At 43.6% G+C, this 15,589-nt stretch overlaps 1 protein-coding gene across 1 annotated transcript in view; it reads left to right on the top strand.

Moving 5' to 3' along the window:
• adam19a (ADAM metallopeptidase domain 19a) overlaps positions 1-15,589 on the top strand; it is a 254,128-nt gene that overhangs the window by 233,923 nt on the left and 4,616 nt on the right. The window contains exons 18-22 of the mRNA XM_047385681.1: positions 2,899-3,007; positions 4,576-4,714; positions 7,955-8,054; positions 10,696-10,947; positions 12,064-12,269. Coding sequence (XP_047241637.1) covers positions 2,899-3,007; positions 4,576-4,714; positions 7,955-8,054; positions 10,696-10,947; positions 12,064-12,269 — 806 coding nt within the window. The remainder of the gene's footprint in view (positions 1-2,898; positions 3,008-4,575; positions 4,715-7,954; positions 8,055-10,695; positions 10,948-12,063; positions 12,270-15,589) is intronic.

The following is a 15,589-nucleotide window of genomic DNA, read 5'->3' as shown; positions in this document are numbered from 1 at the left end:
GCAGGAAGAACATCCTCTGCTGGGCTTTCTTGATGAGGGAGCTGATGTTTGGCTCCCACTTGAGATCCTGGGAGATGATGGTTCCCAGGAAGCGGAAAGATTCCACAGTGTCAATTGTGGAGTCACAGAGGGTGATGGGGGCAGGTGGGGCTGGGTTCTGCCTGAAGTCCACAACCATCTCTACTGTCTTTAGAGCGTTGAGCTCAAGGTTGTTCTGGCTGCACCAGTCCAACAGATGGTCCACCTCCCATCTGTACGTGGACTCGTCACCATCAGAGATGAGTCCGATCAGGGTGGTGTCGTCCGCAAACTTCAGAAGCTTGACAGACTGGTGACTGGAGGTGCAGCTGTGGGTGTACAGGAAGAAGAGCAGAGGAGAGAGAACACAGCCTTGGGTGGAACCGGTGCTGATGGTCAGGGAGTCAGAGACGTGCTTCCCCAGCCTCACGCGCTGCTTCCTGTCAGACAGGAAGTCAGTGATCCACCTGCAGGTGGAGTCGGGCACACTCAGCTGGGAGAGCTTCTCCTGTAGCAGAACTGGGATGATGGTGTTGAAAGCAGAGCTGAAATCCACAAACAGGATCCTGGCATAGGTTCCTGTGGAGTCCAGGTGCCGGAGGATGAAGTGAAGGGCTAGGTTGACTGCATCATCTACAGACCTGTTGGCTCTGTAGGCAAACTGCAGGGGGTCCAGGAGGGGGTCGGTGGTGTCTTTTAGGTGTGAGAGCACAAGGCGCTCAAAGGACTTCATCACCACAGAGGTCAGGGCGACGGGTCTGAAGTCATTAAGCCCTGTGGTCCTTGGCTTCTTGGGAACAGGGACGATGGTGGAGGACTTGAAGCAGGCTGGCACATGACATGTCTCCAGTGAGGTGTTAAAAATGTCTGTGAAGACTGGAGACAGCTGATCAGCGCAGTGCGTCAGGCTGGCTGGTGAGACAGAATCCGGACCAGCAGCTTTCCGGGGGTTCTGTCTCCTGAAGAGTTTGTTGACGTCCCTCTCCTGGATGGAAAGAGCCGTCCTCGGCGTGGGTAGGGGGCTGGTGGGGGGGAACTTCAAGGTGGGGGTTGGAGGTGCCCAGGCCCCTCTTGAGGTTGGGGAGGTGGGGGTGGTGGATTGTGGCTGCAGCTGTTGGGGGGTGTCGTGGGGGATGGTTGCAGGACTGTCCCTTTGTCTTTCAAAGCGGCAGTAGAACTCGTTCAGGTTGTTGGCGAGGCGTCGGTCGTTGATGGAGTGGGGGGCTTTCGGCTTGTAGTTGGTGATTTGCTTGAGCCCTTTCCAGACAGACGCAGAGTCGTTGGCTGAGAACTGGTTTTGGAACTTCTCAGAGTACAGTCGTTTGGCCTCTTTCACTGCCTTGCCAAACTTGTACTTTGCCTCTCTGTATATGTCTTTGTCCCCACTCCTGAAGGCCTCTTCCTTATCCAGTCTTAACCTTCTGAGTTTAGCTGTGAACCAGGGTTTGTCGTTGTTGTAACTCACCCTGGTGCATGATGGTACACAGCTGTCCTCACAGAAGCTGATGTAGGAAGTCACAGCCTCGTGTACTCGTCCAGACTGTTGGTAGTAGTCCTGAACACATCCCAGTCTGTACAGCCTAAACACGCCTGGAGATTCTCCACAGCCTCACTGCTCCACTTCCTTGTCGTCCTCACAACAGGTTTGCAGAGCTTTAGTTTCTGCCTGTATGCAGGAATCAGGTGGACCATGATGTGGTCGGATTGGCCCAGTGCAGCACGTGGGACGGCGTGATAAGCGTCTCTGATGGTGGTGTAACAGTGATCCAGAATGTTGTCCTCTCTGGTCGGACATTTTATAAACTGTCTATATTTGGGGAGTTCGTGGGTGAGATTACCTTTGTTAAAGTCACCAACGACGATTACTAAGGAGTCCGGGTTGGTCCGCTCCACACTCAGTATCTGGTCGGCGAGCATGCGCTGTGCGACCTGCACGTTAGCTTGCGGCGGGATGTAAACACCGACCAGAATGAACGAAGCGAACTCACGGGGGGAATAGAAAGGCTTACAGGGTTAAAAAGCAGAGATAAGTGAGGGGTCTAAAATGAAAAATAAAAAAAATTCTGATGGATATAATTCTGTGTATTTTATTCCATCTTATCAACAAGGTTTAACAAAAATCCAACCCAGTGTAGAGAAAGAGAAATGTAATTAGCAACAGAGTTGCGAATTACCGCTTTTTAAATTTAACTTATTTTCTTATTTGTTCATTTTCATTTTTATTTTATTAAGATGAGAAGAGAATAACATACTCTTTTGTACTGCAAAAAAAGAAATAAAATAATAATTATGACCAGAGTAGCTTCATTATACACTGCCTTTGGCCACTGAAATCAGTCAGTGCTTTAATATTCTGAACATCTGAGCTCCAGGTTTGAAATGTTTCAAATGTGTAATCATATTTTTGAATGCACGTTGCCACACGATGAGCTTTGGTCCAGTTTCTGGTGACAGTTTGATGAAATCAAACAAAAAAACACCTGTCGGTACATTATACACTGAAAACAAAAACATATTTCAAGATGAGACCTGCCTTTTGTCATCTCCATTCTGAGGTGTGTTTATGTGTAGACAAATTTGGCAAGAAACATATTCTTCCCTGACAAGGATATATAAATACACAAACACTTCAATAATGGCTTTAAATTGAAAGGTACTGTATACCTGAGAACGCATTAGAATGGCATCCCCACAGCAGGATACCTAACACCTCACATCTACATCCAGCTCCATTCAATCTCTAATCCTAAAACCAAATCAAAGGCTATCTCTTGTATTTAGACAACATTTTTCTCCCCAAACACACATAATTATACAATGTTAAACAAAAGTTTAAAGAGTAAACAACATTAATCTATACCTTGTTGATGTTTTCTGCAGGTGTGTAACAACAATGGGAACTGTCATTGTAACAGAGGCTGGGCTCCTCCCTTCTGTGAGAAGGCAGGACTGGGCGGTAGCGTGGACAGTGGACCTGTGCAGAATGATAGTGAGTATAGACTTTTTCTGTTGTTGCTTTTGTCACACTCAAATGTTACAAGTGACCAATCCCTGCCCCCTGAGATTAAATTTAATAATCTGAAACTTTTAAGTGTGACAAATAATCAAAGACAAAAGAAATCTGTCAGGGAACAAATACTACATACACAACTCACGAAAAGTTAGGGGTAGGTGCAGCACGTGGTGTAGTGGTAGAGCATCTGACCCATGTATGGAGGCCTCAGTCCTTGATGGGTTCGAGTCCTGACCCCAGAAACCTATGCTGCATGTTTTCCCCTCTCTGGCTTTTGGGTGAAATTTATGGCAAACGAGAAACGTTTACGCTACAGTGATATTGTATCACAAAAGCAAGAAATTCAAGTAGAACCATGCAATGGTGATTTCCTCATCTCAAACGTTTTATTGAAACAAAAGCCAACAACAATGGTGAGTATACCACAACAGAAAATGTCAGTGTCTCAATAACGTGTGACCTTGAGCATCAATAAGAGCTTGACAACAACGTTTCATGCTGTTTAAAAGTCAACCTATTGTCTGCTGAGGCATGGCATCCCACTCTTCTTGAAGGATCTCAGATCATTGAGGTTCTGGGGTACAGAGTTACGGGCATCTAGATCAATGTTTTTCAACCCTGGTCCTCAAGGCACACTGCCCTAAATGTTTTAGATGTTTCCCTGATGTAAAACATTCAGATGACTGCAGTTCAGCAAAAGTCTGTAATCTGCCATCAATTAAAATCAGGTGTGCTGAACCAGGGAAACATCTAAAACACTCATGGCAGTGTGACTTGAGGACCAGGGTTGAAAAACTCTAGATGGCAACTCACAGGTTTTCTATGGGATTCAGGCCAGGAGAAGGTGCAGGCCACTCCACTCCAATTCAATTCCGTTTTATTTATATAGCACCAATTCACAATATATGTCGTCTCAAGGCACTTCACAAAATCAATTCAGTTGAATCATACAGATTTCAGGGCAGGTACATACATTCCAATTAATCCTAACTATCAAACAGTGCAGTCGGATAAGATTATTTATTTAAATCGGTTACAAAATGTTTCTATCTAAGGAAACCCAGCAGATTGCATCAAGTCAGTGACTTGCAGCATTCACTCCTCCTGGATGAGCATGTAGAAGACAGTGGACAGTCACTGGCGTTGACTTTGCAGTCCTTGTTTTCCCCAGCCTCCAGCTGCCATTCCATAATGATGTGATGAGCTGGAACATTGTTTTCTGTATAGATGAAATTAGACCTGTGCTGTTCATGCAGGGGCACAATGACTGGATTAATGATGTTATTTAGGTAGTATGGGCTTGTCACTGTACCACAAAGTGTAGGGTACTTCTGTGTTGATGAGACACACCTGCCCACACTGTCACACCACCACCACAAAAGGCTTGTCTGGTGACAACAGTAACTGATGTATAGTACAACATTGATTGTGGCCATCAGGAATCCTTGTGTATATTAGGTGTAACCTCATATAAAGCTTCTTCTACCTCATAAGGTCCTCATAAAGATAGTAAAACGCGAATGTGTATATCTGTGTGTCCACAGATCAAGTGGGTTTGGTGGTGGGTCTACTGTTTGCCTTCCTGGTGGTCCTTCCAGCAGTGTTGCTGCTCTTCTATTGCTGCAGAGTCAAAACGTCGTTCTACCACAAGTGGATTTCACAGAGAGACAAAACCAAGAACAAGTACTGTCCCCCTATTATTTCATCCATCTGTCTGTCTGTCCATCTCTGTGTATCTTCTTTTATTTCACACACTTTCCTGGAATACTGGGCCTTCAAGGGAAAACATGAGGTTCAGATTTCACAAAAATGCATTATATCTGATATAATGCATTTTTTTGTTTTCTTTTTGTAATTTCAATCCAGAGGTAGACCAATAGATGGACTAAATTTAACTGATACTTGTCAACTTTTCAATACTGGTTAAGATTTTATAAACACTTTGCTGATGTCTTGCCAGACACCAGAGGCCAGCCAACTGTTCACTGATCTCTTTGTCCTGCCAGACTACTGATGATCCATCAATCAGCTTTAGTTTAGTTACCTGGGACTTTGGACCATTCCCTCTAACAGAACTGGTGTAATTGGGTCAGGTTTGTTGGCTCACACACACATTTTCAGTTCTGCCCACTAATTTTCTATGGGACTGTGATCAGAGCTTTGTGATGGCCACTCTGAAACATTGACTTTGTTGTCCTTCAGCCACTCTCTAACTAGTTTGATGGTATGATTAGGGTCGTTGTCCTTTTGGAAGACCAATTTGTGCACAAGACCAACTTCCTGGCTCTTGAGGTGCAGAGGTGTATTTTGCTCATGATGCCATTTATTTGGGGAAGTGCGCTAGTTTTTCCTGCAGTAAAACACACGTGATGCTGCCTCCCCCGTACAAATTCGAATGCTGTTCTCAGGCTTAAAAGCATTCCTGGTTTTCATCTAAATTTGACCACAGTCAAAGAACAATAGCTATAATAGCACTCTGTCAAACCCAAACAACAAAAAATGAAAATGGGAACAAAAAGTCGAGTAGGTCATGGGCCTCCAACTCTGATCTTTAGGAACCAGTGTCCTGCATGGATGTGTTCCTGCTCCAACACAGCTGATTCAAATGGCTGATTTGGCTCCCTAGTATGTCATCAGGCTCTGCAGAGGCCTACAAATGAACAGAAAATTAAACCGATACGGTACCGATGCCCGGTACCTGGGAATCGGTGTCAGTACTCGACGGTACCAGTTTTCGGTACTTTTGCATGTGGGGGTGTTAATTCCTTTAAAAAAAAAAATTTTAAATAACATTTGTATTTCTCAATATATAAACTTTAATGAATGAATCTTAATAACATCCAGCTGTTTGTATTGTAACATCTCAGTTGTTTCAAACATTTCATCTTGCTGGCTGCAGACGAGTCGCTAATGGTTGCAGACATGCTAACGGTGCTGAATGCAGGAGCTGTAGCCGTAGATCTGAGGCTGACGAAAATTGTCTCTTCAGCCTTGAGAAAAGTGTTTAACCAGGCCTTCCTCAGACTAAAAGTATTTCCACCCGCTGGCCTTGCACTTCGCATCACAAATTTTGCAGCGAGCGTAATCTGCATCTCATTTGAAAAGTGGAGCCATACTTTCCAGCACGTTCTGCCAGCCTTGCTTTGTTGACAGTACCAGCGGCTACTGACGTCAAAACGCTCTTGTGCATGCAATGCTGTGTTCATGTCCGGCATGGAAAATTACCCACTCTTCCACACCCTCAGTGTCACAATGATGCGTTTAGGCACTGAAATATGTCAGCAGTACCGACAGAATTCAGTTGGTACCTATAAAAGAGCCTAATTCGATACCCATCCCTACTGAGGATTTGCTTTGAACTATTTAGGCTATTTCATTTTAAAATTCTCATACCACAACAGATTGTGGCTCAGTGGGAAGAGTATTCATATTGCAATTCGAAAGTTGTGGGTTTGATTCAAGCTTCCTCCTGCCACCTGTCGACATGAACCTGGGCAAGTGGATTGCGATTGGGGTTAATGTTGCTCTAATGTAAAATGCATTGATTGGTCGGTATGACTGGAAAGTGCTATATAACTTATCATTTACCAGAGATTAATACCCCTCCTATGTGGAATTTGTTATAAATGTTGTTAATACAAAGTCCACAGACTTAGTGGAGATATTTTATATTACATTAGTTCAACTCAAAAATTTATTTTGAATTTTTTTTTTTTTTACCGTGTCCTGTCCGCCAGAGAAGAACTCAGGTTTTGAAAATTTTTTTAGACCCAGAAGAAAGTTTGGCTCTGACATTTCCTGAGTCATGAAGATCAAGAAACTTCCTGTTTCTAGTTGATTTGCATGTGAGAGTTCATAGCAGGTTTAGAGCCTGGAGAGACTGAGGTACGCTCTGGCGAGAAGAGGACTGGAAGTCGGATATAAGTTAGACAGAATCCATGTGTGTGAAGGAGAAAGATGCAGGTGAGACAGTGAAGCTGCAAGGAGTTTTTTTCATTAGTTTTGCTTCAAGTGCACCAGGCACAGAAATAATAGGAAAACTAAAATGTTTGTAAAGACCTAAAGTTCACGTAGGTGGGCATCTTCTTCTGTTTGCACCAGATCAATGCATGAGCCAGAACTTGTTTATCACGATCAATGGCAGCATCAGTGCTGCAGCTCATCTCCAACAGAACAAAACAAAATCCATGTCCTCATAAAGCCTTGAGCTTTTTATGAATCCTGCCACATTTATCATCACCCACAGAGTCATCAAAGCAGTGGCTGAACATGTGCCTCTGAGGATATTCCAATCTGTGACAGTGATTTATTGAACATGAATCTGTCTGGAGATGATGCAGCAGCAATTTAAAGGTGCTGACAATCCACATAACGACAGAAAGAGATGGGCATAACATGATGCTGAAGATGTTGGACATCACAGACTAACTGCTGCTAATGGGGAACAGATCATGGAAAGGTGAGAGCTGGGTTGGTTTTATGCATCAGTTTGATGGGACTTTCAGAGCAGCAGCTGCAACAAAAACCTTCAGAGTTTACTGTTTTGTTCCATAACAGATTCTCTGGGTTCATTTGCAGCTAGTTCAGCTAGTGGCTTCTGTGGTTTACAGGATCATCTGCGGATATTTACAGAGTATCACTTTTCAAGGCATTTACTACTGCAGCAAACACAATTTGATCACTAAATAAGTTGTTGATTTAAGTGGTAAACATCTCCCCTTATTTAAGGGTCAGACTCTTAAGACACGTTATGTTTCTAACCTGAATATATGTCACAGTCATTGGGCTTATCCTTCTCCCACCTGTTTCCTCTAGATTCATCCTCAATAAGTAACCATGTGGTGATCCCTCTTTGCTGTTCTATCCTGTCCCTTGTAGCAAAACAGCACCTTATTTCTGTCTGTCCTTATTTCCCTGCTTCAGGAAGGAAGCGTCAGTGGATAAAGAGAAAAATGGGCACCTGAATCTTGCCTTTCACCTGAAGGTGGTTGGTCCAATCAACAAAGCTGGTGGCCACAAAGGGGTGAGTGGAATTCCTTTTCCTATGGTAAGAAAGGAGGGGATGGGTCCTGGTTGCCTTGTTGTAGTTTAATAAATATACATTCTCCATGAAGTTGACCTTCCTATTAAAAGGCTTCATAATTCAGCACCTTGTTTTATTTTATGACCACTTAGAGCATGCCTCCTCCCACACCCTCAATACTTCATCACTTCATCAGGCTTTTTATACCCTTGTTTACTTGATTCTTTTGTTGGAAGGGTCACTGGCAAAGACTGAGAAGTGAAATGTACAAGAGGGCAAAAACATATAGCTGAAAGACAAGATAAAATCAGAATAAGAAAACCAAATTTATTAAATGGCATGTAATCTCTATATATTGACATTTAAAGTAGTTGAACAGTACCAGGATACAACAGATAGAACGTTTTAAAAAAGCAGCAACATGTTTAAATAAAGAAAGTCAAAGTTTCTTTTTGAGCAATTGGAAGCAACTCCTGACAGGCTTCCAGTGGTGAATTGTAGAAATCCCTTTCACATTTACAGTATTTACATAAAAACACTTTTAATTGTGTTTAAACATTTACAACAAAATCCCAGTTTAATTCAAACTGATTCAGACTTATTGAAGTGACTATTTAAGCCCCAAGGGGTTTTGGTGAAGTTCGTGCTTTAAATAATGTGCAAAAATCAAACTGAGCTTTTCTCTGAAATTTTAAACTTTATTTAAATAGCCATTATGTTAATAATTAGCTTTTTTAAATGTGAGTGATAATTCTGATCTTTCTTCACTGCTGATTGATTAAATCCTGTGTGGACTGTGACAAAATGTAAATTTGTGGAGTCTGTGAGATCTCTGCTTTCAGTAGACGTGATGCTTGTGTGTTTAGCAGCTGCATAGTGAACAGCTGAGACCCAGTTTTCCAGTGACAGCTTTTGTGCAGCTTGTTTTCTCAACTGCTTGTAGTTTTAACTGTCTTTGGTGTTCATAGAAGTGGTTTATATCAGCTTTTATCCAAAATTCTAACACTTCTGTGGAAGCCACATGTCTATGTTTAACTTAACTTTCAGCTTACTTTGACATTGTCTCATTTAGTCATTGCTAAGGTTTAAATAATCAAGTTCATTATATTTATGGTATGTCCTTATGTCATAAAATTGATCATTTTGGTGTATGTCATCTTTTTTATATTATTATAATATATAGTCAGTCAGTTGAATATTAGACTGAAGTAGAAGAATAGGCAGCATTTAAGGATGTGCAAGGCAGCAGTGCAAGATGTAGAGTAATTTATACAGAAAAGATATTTGACATTTCATTTTGTAGCCCAATCAAAGCATTTTGTATTTAAAGATGGAAACTAACAGAAATAAATTATTACTGAGACTGATTTTACATTAATTAGATTCTACTTGAAACACCAAAATACTTTTTTTCAACTTTGATCATAATCAAAATGTATTGTTTTCTGCAATAAAATGCTTATAGTACGATCTGATTATTTTTACAAATACAGCCAAAAGTTACAGAGCCATTTCTGTGCATCACTAAATTTCTAAAAAGAATAAGATTTTCTCCTTTCACAGATTATTGCCGACGTTTTCCTATTATTTGGCAAAATTCAAACTGTAGAGGTGCATCATACTGTAAGATATTCATATTCCTGATCATTTCACAATAGATAACAACTGTGTCCAAGTTGTTATTTGAACAAAACAAGTTGTTATTAGATGTTAAATGTTAGATAATTAACTCATTCATTCATATTGTAAATATACAGGAGCCTTAAGCAGCCTGTTTGTCAAGATGAATAATTAATTATTGATATTAGGTCCAGAGCCGATGTCACTGTTTGTGTGAGAGAGAGCAGTCATTGTTACACAGCTCTGCAGTTAAAAGGATTTCACAACAATTGAATAACAAAGAAAACATGACTGTGGAGTTAACATTTTAAACTGTATTTATGTCATATATTAGCGATTAGAGCGGCTACTGTCTGTGTTAACTGGAAACAAACCTTGTTGTTAACCATCAGATTTAGAAAGATTGACCACATTTCCTAATCAGGCATATTTCATGACATGGACTCTTCAAAAGGCTAAAACAGAGGATGTTTACTGTAATGTGTTTACTTTGCTATTTGTTGAAGTCTCACTCCCTGTTCAGAGTAGCAGCCTGAAGGAACAGTCCAGCATAGAAAATGCATTTTCCTTTCTAGAAGCTTTTTCTGTTTCCTGATTTCACTCTTAAACATCTCACTGATACTAAAAAGAGCTGAGTGTTCTTCTCTCAGTGACACCTTCTGCACCAAAGAGTGTTGTTGTCAGCCCAATCTTTGGTGCTTAAATCAGAGGCTTTCACAGACTAGGAAAAACAATCAGGTTTTAGTTTCTAACAGGCAGATCACTCATCAATCAGAGGAGGTCAAGAGCAGTCCTCTGATTCCAGTTGATTCCTCACTGCATCTCTACCAATTAGCTCACATCACAGCTACACTGCTGAATACTGCATTGTTATTATGAAACATTACTAAAACTTATCAAATGGGGACTTACTGACTTATTACAATTATAGATTCCTATAAAGAAACATTGTTAAAAATTGTACCTGTGCTTTTAATGTCGATTTTGGTAGATTTCACTTTGTTTTTCCATTTTATTCCAGCTTCCCCACACCAGCAAAGATGTCCTGCCGCTCAGGCCTGGACCAGTGCCAAATGCCACCCAGCCAGTCAACATTATGCGACCTCTAAGACCTACCCAGTCTCCCCAGGGTGGTCCTCGGGACCTCAAGGTGGTAAGGCCACCGCTCCCAGCTGGCAAGCCCCCAACAGTCCCATCCAAATCCCCCCCAACATCACAGAGACTCAGCCCTCCTAAGAAACCACTGCCCCTTAACCCAACACGTTCCCCACTGGTAAGACCTTTTCTTTATCCTTATTGGATTATGGTGATGGTTTTTTATAAAACTGTAGCTCAAAGTTGTGCAACATTAACCCAGAGAAACCTCAGAATTGACCACAAGAAGATAGATCAATATCTAGGCAGAGATGGAAAGAATATGGAGACAAAAAACGTCCCTTTAACAACTGTCTATCTCATATCAAGCATACCAGATTAAATAAAGTTGTTGTTGTATGGTACTAATATACATTTTCTATTCAAAAGAGAAAATTGCTTTAATCTATCCTATCACAAAGAAAACAATATGTAATCAGGTCTGTGGTTAAAAAAGATGTTTTGCAGACTTTATTGAGCGGTTGCAAATGATTGATTTGCTGCCAGACTTGTTCACAGAGGAGACCAAAGCCAAATTGCTCCTCCTGGATCTGAGGTTCACTGATCAGTCTTCTTTCTTCACTCCTGGAGTACCCATACCAGAAAAGCTGAAAAGTGTTGATCCCATAATAGTTGGAATGCAATTTCCCCTGGTCTCCTTTGTTAAATATCTGAAACCTCCACCTCCTCCTGCTGCTCCATAGTCTTTGTCCCAGTTATCCATGCAACTTTAAAGAAGCATATCAACAATGATAGTCAACATCCAGAGCCTTTAGCATCTTGGCCTGAATATCATCCACCTCTAGCCCCCCTTCCCCCTGCTCGCAGAAAGCTTTTTAACTACCTCAGTGACCTTCCACCACCCAGCAATATCCTCAGTTTGGTCCCCAACCACCCAGTATTCAAAATAGTATTTGAAAACTTCTTTGTTTTTATTTGACTAATTTATCCTAAAAAGACTATCTTCATCAGTGTGCCTCTGAAGAGTGAAATGTCTCTAAATTAGATCAAGTTTTACAAAATTCTGATTTTTATTTGTTTGAAGCAAAGAAGAGTCATTGTATGTAATGAAATGAGCGCTGTGCAGTAGAAGTGGTTGTTAATCTAAAACCTTTGTGAGCATGCTTCTGTCTGATAATATAGGCTACAGGGGCGACAGCTTTTGTCCAGGACTGACAGATTGAAATGGAATGCAATTCTCTCCATATGTCAGGAATGTTGGCTTATCCAACCATGTCTATTTTCTGTCTTATAGCTGGTGTCTGAGCAGCAGTCCAGACCATCCCCCTTCCCTCCACAGAGGCCTCTGCCCCTCAGTCCAGCCAGAGTAGCCTCTGCGACAGTGAGCCCGACCCGGTCCTCCGGCTCCAAAGCCACAGGCCTGCTTGTCATGATGCCTCCAGCAACTGGACCACAACCTGTGGGGAAAATGTCAGCCATCCCCCCTCTCAAAGTTCTCAGGTAGTAGAACATACAGAACCAACATAAGCAAATACTTTACTCCTGTTCTCTCTGGTCCTAAACTAATGTGGTTTGCACAACTATTCCCACCCCTTCTACTTATTCTCTTTTGTCTCATTGCAGCCACAAACCTCAGTCTGTTTTATTGGAATTTGTGTTATTGTGAATAATTCTAAAGTAGAAGACAAATGATACATGCTCCTCAGACCTTTGTACAAATAAAACCCCTGAAGTGCGTTGAGCATTATGGGCTTGATCTACTAAGATTACAAATAAGTAGCACTGAATTGCACATCCTGTTAGTGGGTGTGTTGGGGGTGATCTACAAAGGTTGCATTGCACAAATAATAGGTGCAAATGTGGTGAGGACAGCCCTATTGAGGATTTTGCGTGTGCTACTGGCTGTCACCATGGAGAGTTTGTACACATTCAGGCACGTGCACAGGTAGACTCCCAATGGTGAATAATGGATGAGAAAAAGTACCTCTCTGCTGGATCTCAATTCTTCATTCATCAATATTTAAAAATAAAATGGCTCTCTCTGCCATCAATTCCACCCAAAAGTGTTTTGATATTTGATGGGCATTTATTTGATTGCACTGGACCTGCACCGGGCCTAGCATGCACAAGCCCCTACCTTGCCTCTTCCTCCTCCTACATAACTTTGCCATCATGCAGTCAGGAGTGCAGGGCTAAATGGCAGCAGCACCACACATTTTCTCTGGCCCACATGAGACGGACAAGCAGACAGGTCAGTGTTTCTGGGAGAAGGGACATTAAAAGGAGCTTTGAAGGAAATAGAAATGAAAAAAAATTTAGACAGGCACCAGATTCTTTTAGGTGTGCCTCTGAAAGTATCAGAGCCTGTTAATTTACAGGCATCATAATGGATTCATGTTCTCTGGTGGCTGTAATTGTTCAGTTTTGTTTGTTTTGTCGTCGTCGTCTTCCGCTTATCCGGGACCGGGTCGCGGGGGCAGCAGACTCAACAGAGACACCCAGACGTCCCTCTCCCCAGATACTTCCTCCAGCTCCTCCGGGGGGAGCCCGAGGCGTTCCCAGGACAACCGAGAGACATAGTCCCTCCAGCGTGTCCTGGGCCGTCCCCTGGGCCTCCTCCCGGTGGGACGTGCCTGGAACACCTCCCAAGGAAGGCGTCCAGGAGGCATCCGGTATAGATGCCTGAGCCACCTCAACTGGCTCCTCTCGATGTGGAGGAGCAGTGGCTCTACGCCGAGCCCCTCCCGGATGGCCGAGCTCCTCACCCTATCTCTGAGGGAGTGCCCGGCCACCCTACGGAGGAAGCTCATTTGAGCCGCTTGTATCCAGGATCTCGTTCTTTCGGTCATGACCCAAAGTTCATGGCCATAGGTGAGTGTGGGAACGTAGACCGACCGGTAAATCAAGAGCTTCGCTTTTCGGCTCAGCTCTCTCTTCACCACAACGGACCGGCACAGCGCCCCCATTACTGTGGCAGCCGCACCAATCCGTCTGTTGATCTCCCGCTCCATTCTTCCCTCACTCGTGAACAAGACCTCGAGATACTTAAGCTCCTCCACTTGAGGCAGGAACTCCCCTCCAACCTGAAGAGGACAAGCCACCCTTTTCCGGTCAAGAACCATGGCCTCGGACTTGGAGGAGCTGATCTTCATCCCAGCTGCTTCACACTCGGCTGCGAACCGCCCCAGCACATGCTGTAGGTCTTGGCTAGGGGGGTCCAGCAGGACCACATCATGTGCAAAAAGAAGAGACGAAATCCTCTGGCCCCCCAAACCAGACCCCCTCCGGCCCTTGGCTGTGCCTAGAATTCCTGTCCATAAAAGTTATGAACAGGACCGGTGACAAAGGGCAGCCCTGCCGGAGTCCAACATGCACTGGGAACAGGTCCAACTTAGTGCCAGCAAAGCGGGCCAAACTCCTGCTCTGCTTTGTATTGTCATCCTGATACACGGCACCGCCTTCAGGATACAATGTTTGAACCATTGGATACACATGGTCCTCAAGAATGGTTCGGTAGTCCTTGGCAGTGACGCGTCCATCTAGCACAAGTATTGGGCCAAGGGAATGCCATGATATGGCAGCCCAAACCATCACTGATCCACCGCCATGCTTCACTCTGGGCATGCAACAGTCTGGGTGGTACGCTTCTTTGGGGCTTCTCCACACCGTAACTCTCCTGGATGTGGGGAAAACAGTAAAGGTGGACTTATCAGAGAACAATACATGTTTCACATTGTCCACAGCCCAAGATTTGCGCTCCTTGCACCATTGAAAGCGACGTTTGGCATTGGCATGAGTGACCAAAGGTTTGGCTATAGCAGCCTGGCCGTGTATATTGACCCTGTGGAGCTCCCGACGGACAGTTCTGGTGGAAACAGGAGAGTTGAGGTGCACATTTAATTCTGCCGTGATTTGGGCAGCCGTGGTTTTATGTTTTTTGGATGCAATACAGGTTAGCACCCGAACATCCCTTTCAGACAGCTTCCTCTTGCGTCCACAGTTAATCCTGTTGGATGTAGTTCGTCCTTCTTGGTGGTATGCTGACATTACCCTGGATACCGTGGCTCTTGATACATCACAAAGACTTGCTGTCTTGGTCACAGATGCGCCAGCAAGACGTGCACCAACAATTTGTCCTCTTTTGAACTCTGGTATGTCACCCATAATGTTGCTGGCATTTCAATATTTTGAGCAAAACTGTGCTCTTACCCTGCTAATTGAACCTTCACACTCTGCTCTTACTGGTGCAATGTGCAATCAATGAAGACTGGCTACCAGGCTGGTCCAATTTAGCCATGAAACCTCCCACACTAAAATGACAGGTGTTTCAGTTTCATTGTCCAACCCCTGTATATATATATATATATATATATATATAGACTGGTTGGGCAAACTCCCATGAACCCTTGAGTACCCTGTAGAGGGTATAGAACTAGTCCAGTGTTCCATGGCCGGGACGAAAACCACACTGCTCCTCCTGAAGCCGAGGTTCGACTATCGGCCGGACCTCCTCTCGAATACCCTGACGTAGGCCCTACCAGGGAGGCTGAGGAGTGTGATCCCCCTGTAGTTGGAACACACCCTCCGAACAGCCTTCTTATGACTCAGGGCAGATCTCATCCACCCCCGAAGCCCTGCCACCACGGAGCTTTTTAACCACCTCGGTGACTTGAGCCTGGGTGATGAAAGAGTCTAACCCCGAGTGCCCAGCCTCTGCTTCCACCACGGAATGCGTGATGGCAGGATTGAAGAGATCCTCGAAGTACTCCTTCCACCGCCCGATAATGTCCCCAGTCGACGTCAGCAGCTTCTCACCCCCA

The sequence above is a fragment of the Girardinichthys multiradiatus genome, chromosome 14 (assembly GCF_021462225.1).
Source record: "Girardinichthys multiradiatus isolate DD_20200921_A chromosome 14, DD_fGirMul_XY1, whole genome shotgun sequence".
Lineage (NCBI taxonomy): Eukaryota > Metazoa > Chordata > Actinopteri > Cyprinodontiformes > Goodeidae > Girardinichthys > Girardinichthys multiradiatus.
Note: the sequence above shows the minus strand (reverse complement) of the source record. Positions and strands in the feature narration are given on the sequence as shown.